General features: G+C 39.0%; 1 protein-coding gene across 10 annotated transcripts in view; it reads right to left on the reverse strand.

Annotated features, from left to right (window-relative positions):
* DENND5B (DENN domain containing 5B) overlaps positions 1–27,752 on the reverse strand; it is a 228,235-nt gene that overhangs the window by 91,360 nt on the left and 109,123 nt on the right. For 5 of the 10 annotated variants that reach the window (XM_082352055.1, XM_082352059.1, XM_082352056.1 and 2 more), the window contains 3 exons: positions 22,566–22,631; positions 19,588–19,697; positions 10,751–11,417 (listed from right to left, as the gene is read on the reverse strand). In XM_082352055.1, the coding sequence (XP_082208181.1) occupies positions 10,751–11,417; positions 19,588–19,697; positions 22,566–22,631 (843 nt within the window). Of the gene's footprint in view, positions 1–10,750; positions 11,418–19,587; positions 19,698–22,565; positions 22,632–23,287; positions 26,649–27,752 lie in introns of those variants that run through there. The other 5 variants (XM_082352061.1, XM_082352053.1, XM_082352060.1 and 2 more) reach the window with 3 other exon arrangements.

The raw sequence follows: 27,752 nt of genomic DNA on the forward strand, positions 1-27,752 counted from the left end.
AGGAGCTGTCTCACTTTGTAGGTTGGCATCACCAGCTTCCTGAAGAAGCTTTACTAAAAAGGACCAAGAGAGAAATTTAGGAGCAGTATATTCATTTTTATTTTTATTTTATTTTATTTTTTTAAGATTTATTTATTATTTTATTTATTTTAATTTTGGCTGCGTTGGGTCTTAGTTGTGGCACGCGGGGTCTTCCTTGAGGCACGTGGGATCTTTTGTTGCGGCGCATGGGCTCTTTGTTGTGGTGTGCGGGCTTCTCTCTAGTTGTGGCGTACGGGTTTTCTCTTCCCTAGTTGTGGTGTGCAGGCTCCAGGGCGTGTGGGCTCTGTAGTTGTGGCACACGGGTTCCAGAGCATGTGGGCTCTGTAGTTTGCAGCACGCAGGCTCTCTAGTTGAGGCGCACAAGCTCAGTAGTTGTGGCACGTGGGCTTAGTTGCCCCACGGCATGTGGGATCTTAGTTCCCTGACCAGGGATCGAACCTGTGCCCCCTGGATTATAAGGCGGATTCTTTACCACTGGACCACCAGGGAAGTCCCTGGAGCAGTATATTCATTTTTAAATGCTGCAGAGTGGAAGGGTTGGTGCAGGACCCACAGCTAACTATGGGACAATTACAGATGGCTATCCATGATACAGACACAGAGCAGCCAGCCTGGTGCACTGGATAAAAGCTGCTGTAAAGTGTTTACTCAAAGAAGGGGGACTACCTGACTCCCCCTAAAAATGTCAAGTGGAACACCCCCGATGAATTCACCCCTTGTTATTCATATGTAAGCCGTGTGGGATTGGTGTTATGATAACTAGTATATTCACAACTGAAAATGCCCATTACTCAGGTCATGGTAAATACTGTGGGCCCCTTCTGCATTAGCAACCCATGTAACCTTACAGTCAGAGAAGCCTGTCTCAGCTTCCCCTCATGAATCTTAGCAGATGCTAATAAAAACATTATATTAATTTAAAAGAAAATGTGGAGAGGCAGAGGAAAGAGTCAAGGGACTCGTCCCAGCATGGTGGAAATTTTTAAACAGTTATTAAGAAACTGAGTGAATAAAGCAAATGTTGATAGAAGTGGGAAACAGGAAAAAGAAAGAAGGGTGTCAAGAGACTCATCCCAGCAGGATGGAAATCTGCGGATGGTTATTAAGAAATGGGACGAATGCAGGGGACATGGGTTAAAGCCCTGGTCCGGGAAGATCTCACATGCCGCGGAGCAACTAAGCCTGTGCGCCACAACTAGTGAGCCTGAGCTCTAGAGCCCGCGAGCCACAACTACTGAGCCTGCGTGCCACAACTACTGAAGCCCACGTGCCTAGAGCCCGTGCTCCGCAACAAGAGAAGCCACTGCAATGAGAAGCCCATGCACTGCAACAAAGAGTAGCCCCCACTCACTGCAACTAGAGAAAGCCTGCGCAGCAACGAAGACCCAACGCAGTCAAAAATGAAGGAAGGGAGGGAGGGAAGGAGGGAGGGATGTGAGGGAGGAAGGGAGGAAGGAAGAAATATATAAATAAATTTTTAAAAATCTTAAAAATAAAAAGATTAAAAAAAAATGGGATGAATAAAATGGACATTGACATTGATGGGGTTGAAACAAAGGTCTTAATACAGTACTATCTGAGACTGGGTGGATCAAAGGGACCCCTGCTGGACCCCCTACATTAAAGGGCTCTAAGCAAGTTGAGTTTGTTTACCCCAGTTTGGAGACATGTAAGACACAGGGAAAGCAATGATTATAATGAGAAACCAGGCCTGACATCACCTGGGGCAATAGTCAGGCAGATTAATCTTGGCTCAAACCCCCTGCTGGCTAAAACGGTCAGGGAGTGGAGAAGTTTCTGGGAGTCCTTTACTTGGATGGGACCTCATGCACTGTGATACCAAAACCCTTTGGTGAAGTCTTAACACAGGCTACAATTAGATTGAGAGAATATGAAAAAAGTTAAGGTTGATTGATTAAGGTGGAAGTTTGGGTGAAAACTGGAATGTTTAAACAGGCTTACCTGAATGGTTTATGGGAATGGATACTATGTCTAAATGGGAACACCTCCCCCCAAAGTAAAACAGATGGCATGTCAATCACTCTCCAATCCAAGCAATATTAATTAGACATCATGCTAAATGGGAATAAGACTGCCGGAGCCCACACAGTGTTATAGACAAGAAGCTGGAGCCTGGCAGACAAACTCTGTACAGGAGCCCTACATAGAGCACAGACTGGGGCTTATGGCAAAAGCCTGTGAGCACCTCCCAGTGACAACTACTGGGATGATGGACTGGAGCATTTCCATTTGAGAGGCAATTACTAGCCTGCTATTGAACGTTAGTCTAAACTGCCCCTATGACTGAAAGACAAAATAATCTTGAAACCCAAAATACCCATGATGTCTTGGGTAATGTCGGAAAAACACTCTGAGGAAGGCAGCGCACAGAAGAGTTCCATAATTAAACGGAGATTACTTATAGAGGATCTTGTTATGAGGAGAAGGCAAGGAGGAGATACAATGAGGAGCCTCTTTTCCCAGAGGACTGACTCTTGAACTGAGTGAGGAGGTGCCAGATTCTGTTGTCACTTGAACAGTATAAATACCTCTCAACTGACCAACAAAGAGCTGCTTGGTTTATGTATGACAGTTGCAAGGTGAATGGCCACCACTCTGATCAAAGAAAGTAAACACAGATGGGCTCAGTGGGCTGACTTACACGCTGTTTTCCTAGCAGTGATGGAAGAACTGAACAATGGTAAAGACCATATGCTTGGGTTTTTACTGACTCATGGGCAACGGAAAACTGGACTATTAAAAGGATGCCTGTATAAGGTGCAGCCATATGGAAATCCCTCTGGGAATTATGGGCCACTTTAAAGTAGGACATGTTAATGCCCATCAGAAGAACCCACTTTCAGGTTTGGGAGGTGATGTAACCACCAAGTGGACCTTTTGGTACACTCCCTTCAAGTGGCCACCTGGGGGACTGCAGCAATGCAGAGATGGGCTGAATCTAGACATAATCCTCTTATACCCTCTGAGGCACAAACTGCCAACAAGAACTGTTTTGTCTGCCAACAGGAGAGACAGAGGCTGCAGATGGCTGTGGGGAAAACTCCCCAGGGGGGAAGGCCCTACTACACATAGCCAGCAAGTAGACTACACTGGATTAATGCCAGCAGCCCTGGTGAGGGGGGCTATAAATGGGTCCTACCAGGAATAGACACTTCAGACTGGGCTCTGCATATGAGGCAGTAGATGCAAATGCTTAAAATACTATTAGAGGATTGGAACAGAAGATACTCTACCAACATGGGCCGCCAAGTTACACATCTTCAGGCTATGGGACACAACACGCTTCACAGCACACAGTGTCCAACAGTGGGTGAAGAGATACCACATCAAATGGACATGTGATGTTGCTTATCACCCTCAAAGTAATGGTTTAATTGAGAATTAGAACAGGCAGTTGAAACATCTGCTGTCTAAAATGTGTGAGATAAAAGCATAAAGGGCTGACTTTCATGCCTTCACAAGTGTGTGCTCACACTCAACATAGGGGGGCCTAAGGGAGAGTCCCCACTAGATAGATACCTCTGTTCTTCTGGTGGATCTGGGGAAAAGGGGATAGAGATGGATGCTGGTATGACTACAATTCTTCCTAAGGGGTAAGGATGCTGGTATGACAATATACTTTTTATTTTCTTCCCAACATCACCTCAGCTTTCTTTTTCCTACCTGATGCAGGACCAGGACTACAGCTACAAGTGCCAGAAGCAGGGATGAAACTCTTTTTAAACCTTTATGTCAGAATTCCTAAGAGCCTGCTGGGGTGGGCTGTGCCTTCACCCCATCTGGCAAAATGGGGGTTAACAGTGAATGCAGCTGTAATGCCTGGAGGTAAAAACAGCCCACTAGTTCTGTACCTATGTAACCTTACCCTAATATGAATGGTAGTGAACTGAGGCGGAGGTACCTGCTAGACTACTGTTGCTGCCTGCGATCTAAACCAGCACTATGGCCGAACCTAATGTCCCTTCCAAAGGTGGAAAAGTTTGGGTATAAATGGAAAGAAGGAGGAATAGTAGTTAAGGGTAAAGGAGTAAATAAATGAGTTATGGTAATAAGAGAAATCCAATATTACATTAACACCTTGAAAGAGGCTCGGGGCAAGAGATGACATTGTCTCTTAGCTCAATTATACCGGATGCCTTGAAAGGGGGAAGCCATATATTGCTGCAGTTGGAACCTGAGAAGATGTATTGTACTGGAACCCTGCAAACCTCAGTGGCCTTGCTCTGGGAGACATTTTCACGCAGTAGGACGACAGACAGTAAGCAGTAATGCCAAAGGGACAGGTACTATGCCAGCATCTTTTAACTATTAGGATTCTTTTGCTCTAAGGGATCGTGGTCAAAGACCAGGGGGTAGTCTGTGGTATAATAAGAGTATCTGACCCTTGTCCCCAGTTGATGATGATGATAATGATGATGATGATGATGATGATGATAATGATGACAGAGGAGGAGTGGGAGGGAAAAGGGGGAGGAGAAATAGAAAACCGAAATAAACCATTAAAGACACTGGACTGGTACTTAACATCTTCCCAACAAGACCAAACAGTTTACAGACAGGTTCCCTCAAATAGTCATGGATCAAATAATTACAACCTTAAATGAAGGGGCTTCCCTGGTAACTCAGTGGTTAAGAATCCGCCTGCCAGTGCAGGGGACAGGGGTTCGAGCCCTGGTCCGGGAAGATCCCACATGCTGCAGAGCAACTAAGCCTGTGCGCCACAACTACTGAGCCTGAGCTCTAGAGCCCAAGAGCCACAACTACTGAGCTCATGTGCCACAACTGCTGAAGCCTGCACGCCTAGAGCCTGTGTTCCACAACAAGAGAAGCCACCACAATGAGAAGCCCGCGTACCGCAATGAAGAGTAGCCCCCGCTCGCCGCAACTAGAGAAAGCCCGCGCGCAGCAACGAAGACCCAACACAGCCAAAAATAAATAAATAATTTTTTAAAAAAGAACCTTAAATTAATTCTTCTCCATTTTATCTTCCAGACAAAAATGGAATACTTTCCGACTCATTCTATGAAGCTAGAATAATCTTAATACCAAAAACCAGATAAGATAGTGCAAGGAATAAAAATGATAAGCCAAATCAATAAAAAAATAGATGTAAAACTTTTTTTTTTTAAAGTCTATTTTTTTTTTAAAGGAACTCCTTTATTTACTTATTTATTTATTTATTTTTAGCTGTGTTGGGTCTTCATTTCTGTGCGAGGGCTTTCTCTAGTTGCGGGAAGTGGGGGCCACTCTTCATCGCGGAGATGCAAAACTTTTAGTCAAAATATTAGCAGACTAAATCAAGCCATATCTGAAAACCATGACCAAATCAGGTTTGTCTCAGGAATATAAGGGTGGAATATACATTTTTCACCTTAATAAATGGTTAAAATGAGAAAAACACAATCATCTTACTTGATGCAGAAAGAACATTCAATAAAATATGACATGCATTCATAATTTTTAAAAACTTTGAACACGCTAGGAATAAAAGGAAACTTCTTCAACCTGGTACACGGTACGAGGTATTTACCAAAAACACTACAGCAAATGTTATGCTTAATAGTGAAGCATTAAAAGCATTCTTTTTAACATCAGGAAAAAGACAAGGATGCCTGTTATTATCAATTCCATTCTATACTGTACTGGAAGGCCTAGTTAGTACTACAAGGCAAGCAAAAGAAATAAAGGTGACAAAGATTGGAAAAGAAGAAATAAAACCATCATTATTTGCACATTATCACCTACTTTACTATTATAAAACTACCTAGAGACATTAAAGAAAGCCCTAATAAATGGAGAGATATATCATTTTCATGGAGGGGAGACTCAACATTCTAAATACGTTAATTGTCTCAAAACTACATTCAATGAAATTTCAGTAAAAAGAAGGTGGTGAAGAGAACTGTCCTATAAGATACCAAGACTTACTTTAAAGCTATAGTAATTACAACAGCGTGATTTACTACAGGGACAGAAAAACTGGCAGAATAAACTGAATGCCCAGAAATACACAGAGGAACTTCATATACAGGAACTTATACATGACTGAAGTGGCACTGCAGATCAGAGGGAGGAAGAATGGTCTATCTAATAACTAGTTACAGATATTTCTAAAATATTACATTTGATCTCTTCCTCACAACATAAGCAAAAACCAATTTCTTAGAGATGTTAAATATAACTTAAAAACATTTAGGAAAAAAATGTAGACTATTTTTAAAAACTCAGAATAGAGAAGGATTTCTTAAATAGAACAGAAAGTTAAGTCATAAGAAAGATTTGTAAATGAGAATTTATGATTAAGAGTATCTTAATTCATCAAAAGATCCCTAAAAGAAAATTAACAGCCACAAACTGGAAGGAGACATGTGCTTCTCATATAACTGACCAAGGATTAGTTTCTTGAATATATAATGAAAACTTACTAAGAAAAATGTCTTAATATTTTTGTTTATCACAAAGTAAAACTAGTATTATAATAATATTGGCCAAAGCTGTTAAAATTCTAATGCTTTTTGGATACAGGTCATGGGAACCCACTTTCTGCCATCAAAATATCAAGTTTGATTTTATGATTTATCAACTCCATAATCAATAAGCTATAATGTTTAGTTGAGCATGACTAGCAATTTGTGTTTACAAGGCTCCCACCTTCTTCGAGAAAACTTCAAGCAGCTTCTACTTTCTGACAAGGTTAATTCATGTACAACTTACAAAGGGAGGGGAAGCGAGAGGAGTACTGTGAAGGCTCACAGGCAGGCAGTGCAGCGTGGGCTGTGGGTAACTGCTTATTTCCATTGTGAAGAGTCAAAGAAGGTAATAAGCAAGATCCAGAAATGGTCCTGAGACCTTAATTACCGGTATCAAAAGTTAGACCCTGGTGTTTAAATTCCCCTTTTATTTCTCCACTATTCCTTTGAAAAGATGATCAGACTCCAATCTTCCCACTGTCTTGCTCCAAGTATTTCTAGGCTGCAGAAGAAAAGTACTCTTTTCAGATCTGGGGTCCTAGAAAAGAGCCTTTACCTCTTGGGTTCATTCCCTGCTTAAAATTTCTAGCCAGTTACCACTGCAAAGTGACTGTGATGTACACACTCTCTAAATAACAGACTGGATAGATTTTTTTTAAATTAATTTATTTTTATTTATTTTTCTTTGGCTGCATTGGGTCTTCGTTGCTGTGTGGACTTTCTCTAGTTGTGGCGAGCGAGGGCTACTCTTCATTGCAGTATGTGGGCTTCTCACTGCGGTGGCCTCTCTTGTTGCGGAGCACAGGCTCTAGGCACGCGGGCTTCAGTAGTTGTGGCACATGGGCTTAGTTGCTCCGCGGCATGTGGGATTTTCCCGGACCAGGGCTCGAACGCGTGTCCCCTGCATTGGCAGGTGGATTCTTAACCACTGTGTCACTGGAGAAGTCCCCAGACTGGATGGATTTAAATGGGCTGTGGGGGACTTTCCCGGTGGTATAGTGGTAAAGAATCCGCCTTCCAATGCAGGGGGACTCAGGTTCGATCCATGCCGCAGGGCAACTGAGCCCGCACACCACAACTACCGAGCCTGGGCGTCTCAACTAGAGAGCCCGCGTGCTGCCAACTACAGAGCCCATGCGCCACAACTACAGAGCCTACGCACCCTGGAGTCCACACGCCACAACTAGAGAGAGAAAACCCGCCTGCCACAACTAGAGAGAAGCCCACGTGCCGCAACTAGAGGGGAGTCCATGTGCCGCAACGAGGATCTCACATGCCGCAACTAAGACCAACGCAGCCAACAAACAAACAAACAAACAGGGCCCAGGAATGTGTGCGGCAGCATTTTTAAAAAAATAAAGGAAAAAAAAAGGGCTGTGGACAAGAATTTCAAATCAGCCTAGAAGGACATTTTCATCACTGAAATCCATCTACTTTTATTCTTTTTGGGTTTTCATGGTAATTGTTCAAGACTTGTAATGTTTTTAAATTTTATGGCATCAGTGAACAAGAAATGAAGTATCAGATGTTACTAAAACCTCTTAACACAGTCAGGAGAAATGAAGAATGGCACCAGAGTACAAATCAACATAACAACTCCTAATTCATTACTTTCTTTCTCTAATGGGAGAGACACTTGTCATTGTTAAAATTTGCATTTACACAGATAATCTACAATTATTTAACATGGTACCTTTACAAAAGACCCTCAGAGGTGAGTTTATAATTTAAAAATAAATACTGAGACAGATAAGGAAAGGTTAAGTGCAGTGTCCAATACAGCTAACATGTGGGTAAGTGTTCTGGATAAAGACCAATCCAAGCCCATTCTCAGCTCCACCACGTTACCTAATAGCGGTGTGATCTTGGGTAAGTTACTAAGCTTCCCTGAGCGTCAATTTCCTCCTTCATAAAAGCATGTGCAGGACTAACTCATTGTTGAGAGGATTAAATGCAGGGGGCAAAAAGACCAAAATGTACAAGGCACTTTAATAGGACAATTCCTAATATAGAGTGATTTCTGTGAATGATTAGAAAATTACTTTATGAGCCTTTTTTTGTATGACACTTTAAAAATATATGTATGAGAGTTCTACAATCTCAAGATTCACTCTTGTGTTCAGCATAAAAGACCAAGTTACCAAAAAATACTCATTTGAGTACAAAAACATGCTCATAAATATTCAGTCTTAATTTGAAACTGAAATTAATATGTAGATATTAATCAACTATAACTTTTCAACAGACTCCATAAACTAAATGGGATAAGCTAATCAAGCTGAGCAGAAAGATGAGAGCTCAAGACCACAAGCACAGAGACATAAAGTGCTATTTAAAACAGGAAGTGTGATAACGAAGGGTTTTTTTCTTTAAAAAGCATGACATTCAGTATAAGAGAACATTTATTAAGTTCTCAACCCTGAAATAAATGCCTTGACTATTTAATTTAACAAAGTTATACTTTGAATGTAATAATATGTCAGATCCTCACAACTTAAGATGTGCATAATTTTATAGAGGATTATGTAGGACTAATAAAACTGATAATAATTACAACAACATTGGCTATCATTTAGTCAGCACAGGTTTCTTACTTTCTCACAATAAATCAGTGAAAGAGGAAGGAAAAAAACTGTTATCCCCATAAAGATGAACTGACTGACACTCAGGAAGATTATGTAACTTGTCCAAGGTTACAGATAGTAAGTGACAGAACAGAGATTTGAACCCATGATTGTTATCACTTCAAAAACCAATATTCTTTCTGCCCCAAATTGCTTCTCTAGGCAGAACATTAGGAAACGGAACTAAATGACTGGGAAGATCTCTTGAAAATCTAGGATTTAAATTCTTTTTACTAATAAGCTAATATACCTGAGGGTATTAAGCTTCAAGCCCCTGCCCCAACAAGCAACTCTCCAGCCCCTAACCCCTTCAGGGAAAAAAGCAAGACAGGAAGACATAGAAAGGAAGAAAGAATTACTTAACATTAAATCTTTCAGATACAAAAGGGTGATCTGCCGGTAATGACCAGCACTAAGAAAGTGAGAGCACGAGGACAGGAAAGAATTTAGATTAGTCATTAGAAAGGAACTTCCTGACAACAAAAATTGAGACACCGGAACACATTATCAGAGAACATTATGTAGGATAAACTGAAGAAAATACAACCTCATGAAGGGCTGTCAACACATAAACAGTGTCAACATACACACAAGATGGGGAAGTACAAATATAGCCTACTTGGCTCAGCCTCATTTATAATTTAAAATAGAAAAGAAAAAAAGGAAACTGGTAAAATAAGCTTGACAGCAACAGTCAGGAGACTGCACTACAATTCTGTCAGCCTAAGTACAAGTTAGCAAAATGCTAACCCAATATTTGTGCCACATTTTTCAAAAGACCCATCAAGGCACAGGTACCATTTTATATTTTCCTTCAATTCACTATCCATTAAAACACAGCATCTCTATTTCCTCTCCAAATTCATGTTCAGACTAGAACCAGTGCTCTAGTCTAGGCTCAAAGTTAGTCATCACAGATGCACTGGTAAAATAAAACCCAAATTCTGCTAGTTTCTTAAGTATGTTTTGGGAGAATTTTGAATGAAAAATATCACAAAGATAACTTCCTTTGGGATTAAAAACAAAACAAAAAACCCCCACATAACTTTGGTGGAATTATTAGACCTAGGAGAATCGTGTCTGTTCCACACGCCTATACCCCTTTCTCTTACTACATGAAATCAACCCATCCAAAGTTGATCGCCTTAGGAAACTGCAGAGTCAACGATTCCGTTTATCCCTTTCCAATGTCAGCTGAGTCTTGATGTGAACCTTTACTAACCTGTAAAAAAATGAGAAGTCTACATGTTCCTGGTAGTAAGAGGATTTCTCACTTTCATTATAAAAAGAAATATGTTTCTTTTATGATGATTATGTTATTATCAGGGAAAAAAAGGGCTACTTCCATTAAAAAACAAATACACTCAAGTCAGCCAAGTTAATGCTTTTATATTCCTTCCCTTTTCTTCTCTACAGCCACTGCCATCCAAAAGAGAAGTAACCTCTCAGCCTCTGGTCCTACCTAAAACCCTCTCCTTTACACAAGACAGAAGAGACTTCGGACCATTAATTATTTGGTTCTAATAATATACCCCAGTAGTTGAGAGCATAAGTACTTGCTTTTGGGAGACCTAAAATCTAGGGCAGACCTACCTTGTGAGTAGAGAAGGATCTGCATCTCTAAAAGAACACAGGTAAACACCTGTACCAAGTTCTCCAGGCCCAGGAGCTCGAAGACCTCTCGGAGCGGGTAATCGGAGAGAGGAAGTTCACTGGGGCCCGGCCTCTGACAGATGACGGGTTCATAAACACCATAAAATTTCAGTGATCTCCCTGGAGGAGGAAGGGGCACCTCATAGAGAATATTATGGATGTAGCTCTCAAGCGGCAAGGGCGGTGGCTGCTGTGAGGTAACTGCCTTGTAAAGCTGGATAAGGAATTTCTTGCAGGCCTGCATGAAAGGCAGTGGTGTGATCAAACATATACTTTTTGAAACATACAGGGTGTCTCTGCTGATGTCATAAGAGTTGTATCGCTGGAGTTTCAAAAGGGAAGTTGTATCTCCCTCGTCAATACTGCTTGCCAGTGAGTCCATGCTGCAGGAGGATGAAGCGTACAAGCTGCTGTAATGCTCTGCGTTGTGCATCTGGTAGAGCGTCTGCATTGCTGTGCAGATTTGCTTACTTGTAACTTCTTCATAAAAAGTGAGAACAAAACCGTAGGTACGAGAACCATCTTCCCGGGTAATTATAAATGAGTGGAACTGAGGGTCTTTATTGTCAGTTTGTGTTCTGAAAGATAGCCCTTTAGGCATGCACAACTGTGGAGGAAGGAGAAGAAAAGCATCAGAAGGCAGTACACAAACAAATTCAAACCAGAAAAAAATGTTTGTGAAGCTCCATCTGAGCTTGTGACCTTCATTAAGTCATGTAACTTCTCTGAGCCTCGGTTTCTTTATCTACAACATTTGCTGCATCAGTGACTTGAAGACAAAATATGCAAGGGCACTTTACAAATATTTAGTATTTAAGGACTATTTTTAGAGTCATGTTGATAATGTTTCAGAGGAATACACAGACAGGTGAAGGCTCATTTGATAAATGGAAAAAAAGTTAAACACAGAATAATAAAAACGACAGTATCATTTTTGCTATTTTGAACAATATTATCCTTAGGAAAATAAACTTTGAAAATTAAATGATTTTTTATTTACTGAAGCAGAAGGGTAGAAACAAGACATTTTAGATTATTTCCAGCAGAGACCATGTCCCAGGTCTTGGGAACTACCCAGGATTGAGTCAAACTTGGGAATAAAATTACGTGAGGAGTTAAAGATGCTACATTTAAGATACTTACAAAGCACAAGAAATTAAAATCAAGTCTTTAAAACATTTTAAACAAATTACAGAAAATTTGAAATACACTAAGGAAAACAGAACTTGTAATTCAACTATCCTAAAATAACGATCATTATTAACTTTTCTATTATTCCTTTCTACTTTTGTATTACAATATACTTTCTGCATAGAAATAATTTTACCATACATTATGACATTTTTTTTCAGATTTAATAATCGATCTGGTGTAAAATTTAGAAGTTCTCCCAAATCCCCACATTACCAAAAAAATGAATTCACTTAAGAGTTACATGTCCTTCATCCAAACTGTGAACAAACACTAAGTGCCTTTCTGAGCTAGGCCCTGTGACGGTGAGACAACGGTGAGAAAGACACAGTTCCTGCTCCTCTGAAGCTTCCACTCCAGTAAGGATGACAGATGATTAAAGAATTATAACGTATTAGAAGTGCTATGATAGGGTAAATATAGGCTGCTAGGAAAAAAACACAGCAGGAGGACATAAATGAGAAAAGAGGGAGCCACCAGGGGAAAAAATGAAGGAAGCCCAAGCGGAGACCTGAGGATAGGTATAGGTGGTCTATAGGTGTTAGTGAGATGAAGAGAAGGCAGAGAGGGCACGTGCAAAAGCCCAGAAGACAGAATGTGAGGTTTTGGGGAACTGAAACCTGCTCACTGTGGGTGGGGAGCAGAATGCAAGGTGGGGGGAGCGGAGAGCGAATGCAGGAGACATTAGGTCATGAAGTGCCTTGGAGAGTCACGGTAGGAGCCTCAGGAGGATGCTGGGAAGTCTCGGAAGAGTTGTTAGCAGGAGAGGGACAGAAACAGATGTGCCTCTTAGCTCATCAACCTTCCAGCATGCAAGGGCAGTGGTTTTCGCAGGACTCCAAGGAGGCAGCAGGAACGCTCAGAGCCGTGGAGTCATCTTTGACTCCTCTCTTTCTCTCTCACTCCATTACCCAATCCATCAAAAAAAATGATCAGCTCTACCTTCAAAAATATATTCAGAAACAAATTACTTCTATCTTTACTCTTACTACTCTAATCTAAGCCATATTCTTCTCTGGCCTGGATGACTATTTAATAGCCTGCTAACCAGTCTCCCTGCTTTTGCCCTCGTCCCCCATAACCTGCTCCCCATCTAGCAGCCAACATGATCCTTAAAAACATACATTAGATCATGCCACTCTATTCAAAACCCTCCAATGGTCTCTCATTTTGCGAGAAGGTGAAATCCCCACACTGTAAGGCCCTTGTGAGGCCCTGCGTGACTTGGCCCCGGCGACTTCTCTGTCTCCATCCTCCACTGCTCTTTAGCTCACCTACTCCGCTGGGGGCCTTCAGACAATCCCAGTCCTCGGCCTGGAACCACCCTAACTCACATCCAGTAGAGCAGAGGGGCTACCCTGCCAAACCCGACTCAAACTGCAGATCTGTAAGCAAAACGAGGATTTAGTTGTTTTAAATCAAGAGACTACAGCCCTGAGGTCAAATCCAATCTGCCACTTGTTTTTGAAAATAAAATTTTATTGGAACACGATCACGCGCCTCCATTTAAGCACTGTCTACAGCTGCTTTTGCACTACAACAGCAGAGCTGAATAACTGCAACAGAGACTGCATGGCCCACAACGCTCAACTATTTACTATCTGGCCCTTCGTGGAAAAAAAACCCCTGCCAGCCTATGTTTTAAGCCACTTAAGTAACATTGGGATGGTTGTTATAGAGCTATATATACCCAAAACACTCCCTTACTTCCTGTAAGTCTCCATATAAATACTACCTTAAAGAGGCCTTCCTTTATCTTTCCATAAAAAATAGTGTTTTCATCCTATAAATGCCGTTAAAATGTCACTTCGTCTCTAAAAAGTCTTTGTTGAATGAAGCAGTTAAAATCTTGCACCACAGTATACATATGTACATTGTATACTGACACGCAGTAGTTTCTCGAATTTTGTTTCATCTCTAGATTGAAAACTACTCAAGGACTGGTAATAGCCTTAACCATTCAAGAGTACCACACATGGAACAATATACTATTTGGGGCCGTAATAAATGGTGACTGATAAAGATAAAAAGCAAAAATTGTGAAGCTCAGCATAAGTATCCCAGTGAAAATGTCTTTACATTTCATATCACTGAATATAAGAATTGGAAAGAGCCACGGTAGCTTTACTTAATTATTATTATATATGTATGTTGACAAAAATTAAATTACTGTGTACATTTGGGCAAAATAAGATATAGATTTAGGTAAAACACATGAATACCTTGATTTGTTAGGGGGAAATTTTGCTTATTCCTAATCTTGGGAATAAAAGGCCATGGCAGAATATTTTCATAATGCGGCCTTCATAATTAAAGCTGCTTTCACCATAACAAGTCAATGAGATCTTCTACTGATTATGAATGAAAACTCATCTGACACATTCACTATAGTCAATAAAGATTGTAGGAAGGATGATCTGAATCAGTCTTGCTCCAGGCTAAGCTCAAACCTGCATAGTATAGTGCATGGCACACAGAAGTATTTGTTGAATGAATGAATGAATAAATGAATGAACAAGAAAACAATCAAAAACAACAGTTCGGGGTACAGGATCAGATTTAGTTCATCTGTTCATTCAATCTGTAGTTCTCTTTTTACATCAAATAGGCAATACAGAAACACAGTGACTTCCAAAGTCAACATAAAGACTTAATTTAATTGACAGGGTTTCCTGACATCATAAACCACAAAATTCCAGCTCAAACTGTTTTTGAACAGCTGCCAAATATTCCCTTAAGGATTTGTAGTTTTCATCAGCATGCATTCAAACATCTACAGGAAAAGCTTGCCAAAAGTTGTGCTCAAAATGAAGAATGACTTTCTATGCTACAGATAACAGATGTAAGAATTATTAAATTCCCTTCCTACACATCAACAAAACTAAGAATTATATTTCTAATCTGGGAACCATAAATTGGAAAATGCTATTGCTTTTTCATTTTTAAAAGTGAGAATCATATGATTTGTCAAGTTTATTTTTCATAATCCTAAATTGTAAGTCAAGATTTGCTCACCATGGCATTCAACAACATATTTTATCCCGATATTGCTGTTTACCAACAATATCCCCTCCCCACCCCACTCTCCCACAACAACTAAAAATTTAGAGTTGTCACTGCTGACCAGATTGTTGCTGGCCATCAAATTACTATAGCCAAATTGGGCTCACAATGCTGTGTACCTCTCCTGGTTTGAGTGACCAAATGTCCTTATTATCTCTCTGGACTCTTTTAGGCAGTGTGGCTAGAATTTTAACAATTTTTTTTTCCATTTTCTATACTTCTATTAATCCCATTCCTTCTCTCTTACTATACAAATAAAACGCTCAATGAGTCAGTTTGCCCTTCCTTTCTTCCTTCCTTCTTTCCCTCTCTCTTTCCTTTCTTCATTTAATAAACATTTATTTTATGTCATGTATTGCATTAGATCTTGATAACTCAAAAGACAAATACGAAAATAAGCCCTTACTTCTGGGAGCTTCTAGCCTAATAGGAAAGAGACATATAAACCAGCAGTTACAAAATAATGTGATCAATACTGCTACAGAGTGTGTTCAAAGTATTATAGGAATAGAGAAGACAGAGCACCTAACCATTCCTGTTTAAGAGATGGTTTTGCAGTGGAGGTGACACCTGAACAAAGACAGGGAATGGAAGTACTGTAAGCAAGCATATAGACCTCCATTTATTCAATGATTAGAACCTCTACTATGTGCAAAGCTAGGGATGTAGCAATGAATAAAAGAGAGTGTTCCTGTCCTAATGGTACTTACTTTATAGCAGGAGACAGGGAGTAGACAACCAGCTACATAATTAATTAATGGCAACTGTAACAGTGCTATAAAAAGGTACAAGGTGCCAAGAGAGCCTAAGGGGACGTGGCTGAATGCTGGAAGGGTGATGGAAGGTGGTGGTTAGAGATGGTTTCTCTGAGGAAATCATGTTTACAATGAAATCTGAAGGGTCAATACAAAGAATTCACTAGGGGAAGGAGAAGTGGAAGAGCCTTCCAAAGACAGGTGAAAGCAGAAGCAGAAGCTGTAGTGTGAAGAACAGAAAGGACAGGAGCAGGAGGCCAGTTAGACAGCTATTGCAGGAATCCAGGTAAGAAAGCTTGTTGGTTTGGACTAAGGCGGGTATGTAGAAGCAGAGAGAAGTAGATTATATCTGATTGCATATGGGAGAGGGAGAGAAAGTGGGAACTTTCAAGCATGATGCTAGATTTTTGGCTTAGGCACCTAGGTAGATGGTTGTACCATTCACTGACCAAGATTGGCAGGAAGACTGTGAATTCAGTTTTGGGCATGCTAAGTTTGAGATGCCGGTGAAATATTCTAGCTGCAATGTTAAGAAAACAAGTGGGCTCCCCCAGTAATGGCTGGATTAAAGCCCCCATTCCTATGATTTTTTTGTGAGACATGAACTTAAAGCTGGGTCAAAATGAGGGCTTACTTTCATTCCAAAGTCAGATCTATTAATGTAACTAAGGGTTATCCATTTCAAATTCAAGTACTTCCTGAGTCTGTCAAAAGTATATAGTGCTCTTTTTCCTTGCATTTTCCAAGATGGATGTCTAAATAGGTTTTTTCCAGCCAACCCTTTACCCTTTACTCTTCGCTCATCATTCCACTCCACCCTTCTTTGTGATCAAAGTAAATAGTAAATTGTAAACTTAGAGCTTTACAGATTATAAAGAGCTATATAATAGTTATTACTCTTTAGTTACCTGAAATATCATATATCAGATGTTTCATTTAGGACATATATACAAAAAAGAATCTTTATATTTCACAAAACTTGCTTAAAAAGGTATTAACCATATTTTCTTCCTAACAATTCCTAGGTTCTCTACATTCTTAAGGATAAGCTCCATCTATTAGAACATTACATAGACAGTCATGGATGCCAATATGCAGATTTCCTTAAAGAGATCTGAAATGGAGGCGGTGGGGTGTGGGGGGAAGACAGGAGAACTTCAGCTCCATTTGCAATGTTTTGTTTCATTTAACAGGAAAGGTATGACTCTGAAGCAAATCTGTCAAATGTTGACATCTGTTAGTTCTGGGTGGTGGGTATATGACTTGTTTTGTTCTCTCTGTTTTATGATACTTCCATTTTTTTCCCCACAAAAATCTGTGAATCCACAACCAAAAGAGACATAAAAGCAATTAATTCAGAAGCAATTTCAAATGTCACATATCTATTTTCTGTTATATATGTACTGCACTCATATACATGGCATTTTTTTTATTTAACAAGTTTCATTGCTTTGGGGTACTTAATTTGTATGAAATTAATGACCCTTATCCAAAGCTCCACTTTGTTAGCAGAATGAGTGATATTACAGAAGGTGATAATTTATTGGAGTGGGGTTTTGCTAAAGGCAAGAACAAAGCTTTATACCTTTAGGTGGGAATAAATTATAGCTTCATACAAATGTACTTACTAATAAATCAAAGAGGAAATTAAGGGAAGTAAATCTATGACCCAAATGCAGACTAGTTTAATGGGATGCTTTTCAGAGATTTTTCAAGTAGTACCAGCAAATCCCTTTAGATTTGCAGCAATAAACAAAATGTTGTATGGTGCTTAAGCGTCGAAACACAAGCCTACGTGTCTATTCTTCAGAGGGAAATGTTTTCTGCTTATGTAAAATAACTCAGAGAGAAGGCGTAAAGAAAATATCAAAGACAGGTCAAGGAAGCTGATAATTGCTTTAAAGATGAATGTTATGCAGATAGAGGTAAAGGCTAACACAGATATCTTGCTGTTAATCCCTCCAAATGATTAAAAGTAATAAAACACATCAAGTGTGGCATTTTGTTCCAAATGACTGTGGATTCACATTGTAGTAAGAAACTAGTTTTGGACACCATTCTGATTTCTCACAGAATAATTTATACTTTGAAATATATTACTAATTTAAGAAGATTAAGTGTTGTAATCTGTTTACATTCTTATCCATTTTTCCACTGCTTCATTTAGGCACTCTTTTCTTTAATATCTTTCCATTAATTTGCTGGCATAAGCAGCTGATAAATTATTTTTTGTCACTGCTGTTTGCTCACTATTTTAATCAGAAGCTTGTCTGTGCTCCTCCAAGTCTCATAAATATAACTAACAGTTGTGTTCCTCTTAATACCTATAGCACTGTCTTCACCAACGATGAGGTTAGGCCCCACAGTATGAACTTCCAGCAAAAAGGCAACTCTCATTATTTTGGTATAGGGTAACAGTTAAGAGAAATAAGTACACTGTGCTCTGTAAAGAATCAAAGTTGAACTGCCAAGTGCCTTAGGCATCTGTCCTTAGAAAAAGTACCATGCTATTCCATCCTTGGAGTAAGTCCAGACTGGAATGGGTCTACTGTGATAGAGAAATACCACAAAGGATCCAATGTGACCCATATCATTTTGGGGCATGTCAAAACCAAGTTACATAGCTTTTCTTTGGGGGAGGCAGCATGCAGGTGGGAAAAAAGTGAGCTAGAGAGTAAAAATGATCTGGATTTAACCTCTGAGACTCCCTGTATAACTCTGGGCAAGTAAACTTAACCTCTGTAAAATATGAATAAGAATCCTCACTGGGTACATGTAAGCATGTACGTGAAAGTAACATACATGAGGTATCCAGTGGGCATCTACTACTAAATATTAATTTTCTTCCCTTACAGTATCACATCATAATGGGGTCTTTTGGCTCCACCTTTAAAATACTCAAAAAGAACCACAACTATGTGTCTCACTCCACCTTTCTTTTTTTCTTTTTTGGCCGCGCCGCATGGCGTGTGGGATCTTAGTTCCCCGACCAGGGATGGAACCCATGCCCCCTGCAGTGGAAGTGTGGAGTCTTAACCACTGGACCGCCAGGGAAATCCCTGTCCACCTTTAATCACTTCTGTGCCTATCGTGCCTGATCTCTGATTTACTCATTTTGGGGGCCCCTGATTTTTATAATCACAGAGATCATGGAGGAACAAAATATTATCCAGTCTTCTAAGAAGGACCCTTCCTAAATGACCTGAAAATTATGACCTACTGTATTTTTAAGAACCTCTAAAGGGACTTACAATCACCACTGGTAACTCATTACATTAATTTAAATTCCTTATAAACAAATTCCTACTAATGTCTAAATGATGCATTGAAGTTCCTTTCCTACCTTACTTTGTGAATATGATAAATTACAGACCCATCATACAACATTCCTTGAAATATGAAAACTGTAATCATGCTCCTTCCATCAGGCTCCACTTCAGGCCAAGAAAATGATATCACTGTTACCAAAGTGTCTATGTATTAATTAATACAAATTCACCACACAGCTTAATAGCCGGAAAAGAAAATGGGCTTTGAGGGTCTGTTATATACACTTATTAGCTATGGGGACCTTAGGCAAGTTACTTAACCTCTCTGAGCTTCATTTTCTACATCTGTAAAATGAGGATAATATATCTTAAAGAATTTTTTATTTAAAGGGTTAAATTAAATGAAATAATGTAGACATTCAAAATATAGTCACTATTGTCATCTTAAAATAAAAAGAAGGCTGAAGAGAAAAAAAAAAACCAAAAACCAAACACATACCATGTTTACTGCATCTTGATCGAAAGGGTTCCATTCTATATTCTGAGGATAGTGGGCCAGAACTTTGGATTTGAATGTTCTTCTCAAAGGACTCTGGTCAAAATTTTCACCTACAACAGATAATTAGTAATTAGTTAATATCTAGAATTTTTTCAAAAGCATGTCATAGTTTTATTTTTATTTTGTATATATACTGACTGATAATGTTGAAATCTGATTCAATTTCTACCTCTAATAGTCTCAGTTGTAAATTTTTCAATGGACAACTGAAAAGGAACTGTTAATAAGAGATCTGCATTTAAAAGTTCAGAATCTGAATTTTAAAATCTTGGCTACACAACTGATACTAAAAATCAAGACATGCTAAAATAATCCTTGCTGTAACCTAATTACTGTCCTCATTTCAACATGTGGTGACCAAAAAAAAAAAAAAAAATCTATTTGGAAACATTTAATTCACTAAAGAAACATCTCAAATTAAGCTAATTATACTTCTTAAGATCCTGAAATTTTGTACATGGATAGACTGAATGCTGCAGTGCCCAAAGGAGGCAACTTTGCTTGAGTTCCCACAAAAATCTCTGGTAAATTTGACTGCATCTCCATGCTTTTACAAGTAACATTATTAACAGAATCAGAAACATCATTACTGAGTTGTCTGGTTTAGCAGACAGAACACATTAAGCACACTAACCTCTGAAAAGAAACAAGCTATTCTAAGCCAATTTCATCACCTGTTAAAATTCTGGAAGGGTAAAAGGCTATCCTTTGATTATTATATATAAGAAAATTCAGTAATAACTGTTAGCTCAGTTCTTTATGTCCTTGACCAAATTAACTCCCATGAGACCTGTTACCTCCAAATGCCTTACTTTCACAAAATATTTTAATATGGATGGATCTTAAATTCTCAGTGTCAAAAAGTTGAGATTAAGGAATTAGAAGACCTTGGGAGCAATACCATTCTGTCTCCTGTGTTCTTTCTACTTGTTAAGTTCTAAGTAAGTACAAAACACAAGCTGATGTATCAAAAGATAAATGCCACCTATCAGTATTTGTACAAATAAAAATATCATAAAGCAATTCACGAGTCATATTTGGACACCTAGTTAGACTCAGTTTCCATCTCTGGTAAAAATATAAAAAACGTATACTAAAACACCTTTCAGTGCAAAACTTATCAGATCACAGGAGGGAAAAGTCACACTGTAAAATCTTGTTGGAGACTGCAATATAAAATACACAGGAGCGTTTTTGAATAAAGGCACATAATTTAAATAGATTTACTGAAGCAACTAACCTTTTACTTCTAATTTAAGCCCTTGTTGGCTAATGATCATTTTCCTTTGGATTCCTCTTACTTATTTGGGCAAGCACTTCATCTCTATGTCTTTCTACCTCATATTTCCATCTTCTAAGAGATAGAGAGCTTTCACTTCTAGAAGAGAAGCTGTCAAAGGCATCCCTAAGGAAAGTTTATCAATTTCTGCACCATGCCTCTAGGGTATGGGAAAGTCAATGGAAAATGTGAAACCATCCATGGGTCACTACATCTGAAGAAAGGAGTCAGGGCTCATGGTTGATTTCAAAAAGGGTAAATGGTATCTTTAAGCTGGTACTAGATTCTCATGCAAACGCTAAGAAGTTTTAGATTATTTACTTCTTCATTAAAAAAAGAAAGGTTACTTTTCACTTCAAGTCGGAGAAAAAGAAAAACAAAAATTCTCTCCTGATTCTAAGGTTTATGCTGCTGACTGTGCTAGTGACACAGCAACGGGATATCCTCAGATAATACCCAGCCATCAAGAAACCCTCTCCTTCGCCCACCCTCAAATACCAAAAATGCTTATTTTATCATTCACAAATGTAAATAAAATAGGAAATACTGCAGGAGCAGAAGAAACAGCATATAATGCAGGATGTAACTCCTTGCAACACTTACCTTTTAATGAATTCCTGCCTCAGTTTGGTTAAAATAGTAACATTATCTTCATTCATATATCAAGTTACTAATGGGTCGGGAAATAAATCAGAAAAGTCATGACACTGCCATTTTCAATATAATTGTCCTGTTAAGGAAGGAACACCACACCCTCTTGAGGCACAATGAATCAACCAGAAGAGAGAGAAGGAAAACCACCTCCAGGGAAAAAGAATTTCACAAAAACAAAAACCCACGAAACAGAAATACAAATCTAACAAAAGAAAAACAGAACCACCACCACCACCATCACTTCTTATGAGACTGCTTTAAAAGGGGGGAAGATCATTGCTATATACACAGCTGTCTTGGCAAATATTATTTTGAAGAAAATTTGGAGAAAATCTGAGTGATAATTCTGATAACACTGTTAAGGATTCAGAAGTGAGTAAATGCAGCTACTCCTACTAGTACCAGTCAAGGAAGAGAATCTTGGAGATGCCTTTTGGAGGTGTGAGACAGAGCAACAACCTAACACCTTTGCACTTTGAACCCATAAACCTCTAACATAGAATTTATTGCTAGGACTTAGCAGGAAAAATGAATCAGTCTAAGAATTTGGATTCCCAGGAAATGGAAATTACATAAGTATGCTTTACTTAACTTAAAATCCACCTTTTAAACATTATCCTGAAATAAACAAGGATTATAAATTTGTGCAAATATTAATATCCCCCACGACAACTACAAGTGGACTTAATTTCAAGTAATATTGCCAAGTAACCTCCTACTGACCTTAAGCTACAATTAAGACTTTCCTCCTAAGAAAAAAGGACATATCTGCCAAGAGAGCTTAAACACTAATGAATAAATAATTTCTTCAAGGCTTGAAGCAAATGAGGTCTTTACAAAAATTAAGATGCAAATGAGAGAACAGAAATACAAAATAATATCTTTTTTTTTGCCTAAGCAAAACTGAATAAAGAAGCAATTTGATGGGCTTGGGATGAATTAAAATAATAATTTCTAACACCTCAACTTTTATTTTTATTTTTACCTGAAGTCGTATTTGCAGCATCTTGGCTCTTGCCATGACGATCTGCTTCTAGCCATTGGTACAAAACTACATAATGTAACAGAAACAAAAAAGCTTTATGAACAAAGAAACACAAACAAACAAAAAAGCAAAAATGACTGTGAAGAATGGAAAATGAGAATTAAAAAATTAAACAAAAGCAATTAAACATGAGACATTAACATCAACGGAACATAGCTTAACACTAATAGTACGTAGCTTATAAGCTATTAGTAATAAGAAAGGAAAGAGAATAGGTAATTGTATTTTAATGTAATAAGCGAAATGCTATTGAAACATCTGTAACAGTTATTCATATGGGAAAAAGTACACACTTTTCTTAATGCTAATTTAAAGAGAAATATCAGGAGAAAGCTAATGTTTCTATAGTCAGATATAATAAAATATGGTAGCAAGACCAAATGGACTAAATGACCAACTATGGAAATTGCATCCCAATTTCTGCAAACCTATCAGAATGGCTGAAGTCCAAAAAACTGACTATACCAAATGCTGACAAGTACGCAAAGAGACAGAACTCTCGTAAATTGGTGGTGGTAATGCAAAAAGGTAGAGCCACTTAGGAAAGACAGTTTGCAGTTTCTTACAAGGCTAAACATAGTCCTACTACATGATCCTATAACCCCAGTCTAATCAGTAGAGAAACATAATACAAATTTCAAGAGGAGCAACCTACAATATACCTGATGAATACTTGTCAAAACTGTCAAGGTCATCAAAAACAAGTAAGGTCTGAGAAACTGTCATAGCCGAGAGGAGCCTAAGGAGACAAGACAACTGAATGTAATGTGGTATCCTGGATGGGTTCCTCCAACAGCAAAAGGACATTAAGTAAACAAAAGGAAATTTGAATGGAGTATAGACTTCAGTTAACAATAATGTATCACATTGATTCATTAATTGCAACACAAGCATCCTACTACCCTAGGATGTTAATGACAGGGAAAACTGTGCATGGAGGGAGGTGTGGTGGGGTGTATATGGGAACTCTCTTATTATCTTCTCAATTTTTCTGTAAATCTAAAACTGTTCTAAAAATCAAGTCTGTTTTTAAAAATTACATTCCAATATTTAATGTAAGGGCAAAAACATATATTATATCCAATCTTATAAGTAGTCTACCTTTTGTAAAGGCTAACACAGATATCTTGCTGTTAATCCCTCCAAATGATTAAAAGTAATAAAACACATCAAGTGTGGCATTTTGTTCCAAATGACTGTGGATTCATATTGTAGTAAGAAACTAGTTTTGGACACCATTCTGATTTCTCACAGAATAATTTATACTTTGAAATATATTACTAATTTAAGAAGATTAAGTGTTGTAATCTGTTTACATTCTTATCCATTTTTCCACTGCTTCATTTAGGCACTCTTTTCTTTAATATCTTTCCATTAATTTGCTGGCATAAGCAGCTGATAAATTATTTTCTGTCACTGCTGTTTGCTCACTATTTTAATCAGAAGCTTGTCTGTGCTCCTCCAAGTCTCATAAATATAACAAACAGTTGTGTTCCTCTTAATACCTATAGCACTGTCTTCACCAAAGATGAGCCTAGGCCCCACAGTATGAACTTCTAGCAAAATGGCAACTCTCGTTATTTTGGTATAGGGTAACAGTTAAGAGAAATAAGCTATGCAAACACAAGCTCAAGTTTGCTCGGTACAGAGATTCCATTAGTCAACTATCCTCTTATGTACTATTAACTAAGAAGTATCAACTCTTGGGGAAAAGTTTACTACAATGAGGACACAGGCTATTAAAAAATTCACACTAGAGCTCTGTAACTTAGAAGCTTTGAAGGGTGTGTAAACTTCTGTATGTCTTAGAGATGTCAGAGTCTTTCCTTTAAAGAGCCAAATAATGATCACTGTAGGGTCCGAATAGCCGGGGAACCTTCCTATCCACATCTCAAAGGTCTGAATGATCCCAAGAGAGTAGCACAGGCTAAGCTTCTACTTTTGGATGCTATTTATCTATTCACAGATATTGTGAGGGTTCTAGATCCCAAACAAGGTTTGCAGAAATTTTCTATGCTCTCCCTCCACAAAACAACAAAAACAGGGCTGGGAAAGCTACCTATGGAACTCCTGAACTGAAGGAATAAAGGAACTGATTCATTATAAATGGCTAAGGGCACCCTGAAATCACGACTGAAGTTATTTGGATCTTTAGGGACAGCCAGAACTGTGAACTGACATCCATCTATCATCAGGGATAGATGACCCAAAATAGACCTGTGAACAGCCACAAAAATACACCCAGTGTGCAAAGCCCTTGGTTGAGGGTGCCCCAGTGGGCACACAAGTCAGTGCACTCCTCCACTCCTCCAGGTTACTGCATACTCCTGGGAGGCAATATTGTTACAACTGGGACTAACATGAAAGAAGTGGAGAAGCAGACCTCACTCACTGAATATACACTACAGGCGTTTCCTCTTTCTGGGTCACAGGAGTAACAACTACTAATTAGAGTAGTAGCAGAGTAGGGTAGTATTAGATTACTTACTCCAAGTGACACAAATATCTCCCCATTTAGAAAAGCAATCATGAATTTTACAAATGATGCTGAATATCCCTCTTACAGAAATGAGACACAAAGTAGGGAAACGAATCCATTCAATGGTCTGATAATTCTGCCTAGCTCTTATTTAAAGCCTATCCTGCCCTGTTTAAGGTGTAAACTCTTGGCTGTGTTCAGAGTATCACTGCCATTATATTTACCAATTACTTCATATAGCCTTTGTTTCTGGTTTTACTGGACAAAAAGAAAAAATATGAAAGCTATTCCAGATCATTTTACTCTGGCCAGTTATATGGAGAATGGTACATAAGCAAAAATAATTTTAACAGATTTGAGATTCAATTATTTTATTACTGCCTCCAGATTACCAAACTCCAATTAACTATGGCCTAAATAATTCAGAGAATTTCCAGTGAAATAAGTGCATCTGCTTCATGCAAAGCTATAATGTGAATCACCATTAGACCCAATTTGGATTTCAAAGTCTACTTTACAGCACATATATTTAAAAAGATAATGTATAACTATAAAAGAAATGTAACAAATATTTTTACTTAACATACTAGAATGTATACGGGCAGGTCTAGAAGGACTGAGCTCTAAAAATTTCTTAACTCTCATAAAGTTTCTGAAATATGTCATATTACAAAGAATCTAATCCTCTTCTTACTTTGTAGATGATGTTAGAATACCAAAAATACACCTCTTCTCCCTGTGGCTGGGAGCACAAGATCTGGCCTTTTGGTAGCTCTATGCTTCCTCTCAATTGGAACTAAGAGTAAGGGACCCTGCCCCCAGCTCCAAGTCACTGGTGAGGATTTCTATAGTCTGTGCATGAGGTTGCAAGTAGAGGGAGATCTGTGAACCTTGGAGCTATTTCTCAGGCTGAGATACCCTGTTACATATTTCTTCACTCATCTCCTCTCTGAACCTTCCCACTCCTAGGGCCCCAGTGAGTTCCCTCCCTTGTTGTCCATTTCCACCACAGTCTATTTCTGAACAGGGTATTTCTCCACAAAACAAGGCCAAGTCTCCCAATACTTCCCTATGCTCCTGTCCCTGAAGGATATCACTGAAGTCTAGATGCGTTAAAGAAAGTTTGCTGATAGGAATAATGAAAACAGAAGGGAAGTTGAAACAGGTAATCTCTTCTGCCCTGTCCCTTTTTCACTGTGTTCCTTTTCTCTCTAAAGGTAAAGTTAAAACACACACACACACACACACACACACACACACACACATACACACAAACACACACGGACAGAATACTCACAGTGAGTAATTTTTCCTCAGTATTTTGATAAAGGTGAGAGGAGGAAATGGAGATACTATGGATGCTGCCTAAGAAGTCCATGCTGAGGCAAAGAAAAAGGGATGATATGGTGGTGAGGTAACTCTTCTCCTTCCCATGTCTAACACTACAGGTCTCCAAATGTCTATCTCCAAAGACCCAGCCTGAATTAGTATGAGCGGGAGTTGGGAGAGGGAATACTAGGCAGCAGTGGGTCCTACAAGAGACTCACCAGGGTGAGGAGGGGTGGGCACCTTCATGGTGGCAACTAAAATAAAGGGGCACTCCTGTGACATTCACAAAAAGACATCTCCTGCACATGTGCTATCTCTACACCACAGTAAGCTGTCCCCTTCGAAGCACATCCCCAGGAGGCTGCATATTCACTATTCATTCTGATAATTCTACAACCATTTAGACATCTCTGAGCAGGCGACGTATACGCAGAGACCTGATGAAGTAGTAGCCATCACATAGTTAACACACAGAGCTTACTATAGGCAGGTGTTATTCTAAGTGCTCTACATATATTAACCCATTTCATCATCATAATTACTCTATGAAGTAGGTCCCATTATGGTTCTCATTTTACAGATGTAGAAACTGAGGCACAAAAAGGTTAAATAACTTGCTCAGGTCAGATAACGAGGAAATTCAAACCTAAGCAGTCTGACTCCAGAGTCTGTGCTCTTAATTCTATGTAAGATGTCATCTCAGGAAAGCGTATTTCAGGCAAGGGAAATAGCAAGTGCACAGTCCCTGTGGTACAAGTGAGCTTGTCCCAGGTGAGATGCAGCAAGACCAGGACACCGATGCATCTGAGTGAGGTGGTGGAAAATGAAGTCAGAGAGATAGCCAGGAGCCAGATAAAACAGGACCTTGTAGGCTGTGGTGCGGACTTTTGATTTTATACTAAGTATCATGGGAAGTAACTGGAGTGTCTTAAACAGAGAAGTGACCTTGTTTTAAAAAGATCACCCTGGCAGCTGAGAGAACAGACTGTAGTGGTCAAGGGTAGATGCAAAGAAATCAGTTAGGAGCTTCTGCAACAGTCCAGGCAAGAGATGATGGCAGTACGGATTAGAGAGAGAGTGCTAGGGTGGTGAGAAGTGATAAGATTCTAAATACATTCTGAAGGCATAAAATATTATATATGATTTGCTGATGGATTAGATGTGAGAGAAACGAATAGTCAAGAAGGATGTCATGATACCATGGGTTTTGGTCTAAGCACCTGGATGAATAGGGTAGCTATTTACTGAAACAAGGGACAATGGAGAAGACGGGGATTTTACTGTGGGGAGGAGGGCTGTCAGGGAGCTGGAATGAAGAA

The sequence above is a fragment of the Balaenoptera borealis genome, assembly GCF_965194805.1.
Source record: "Balaenoptera borealis genome assembly, chromosome: 13".
NCBI classification, from domain to species: domain Eukaryota; kingdom Metazoa; phylum Chordata; class Mammalia; order Artiodactyla; family Balaenopteridae; genus Balaenoptera; species Balaenoptera borealis.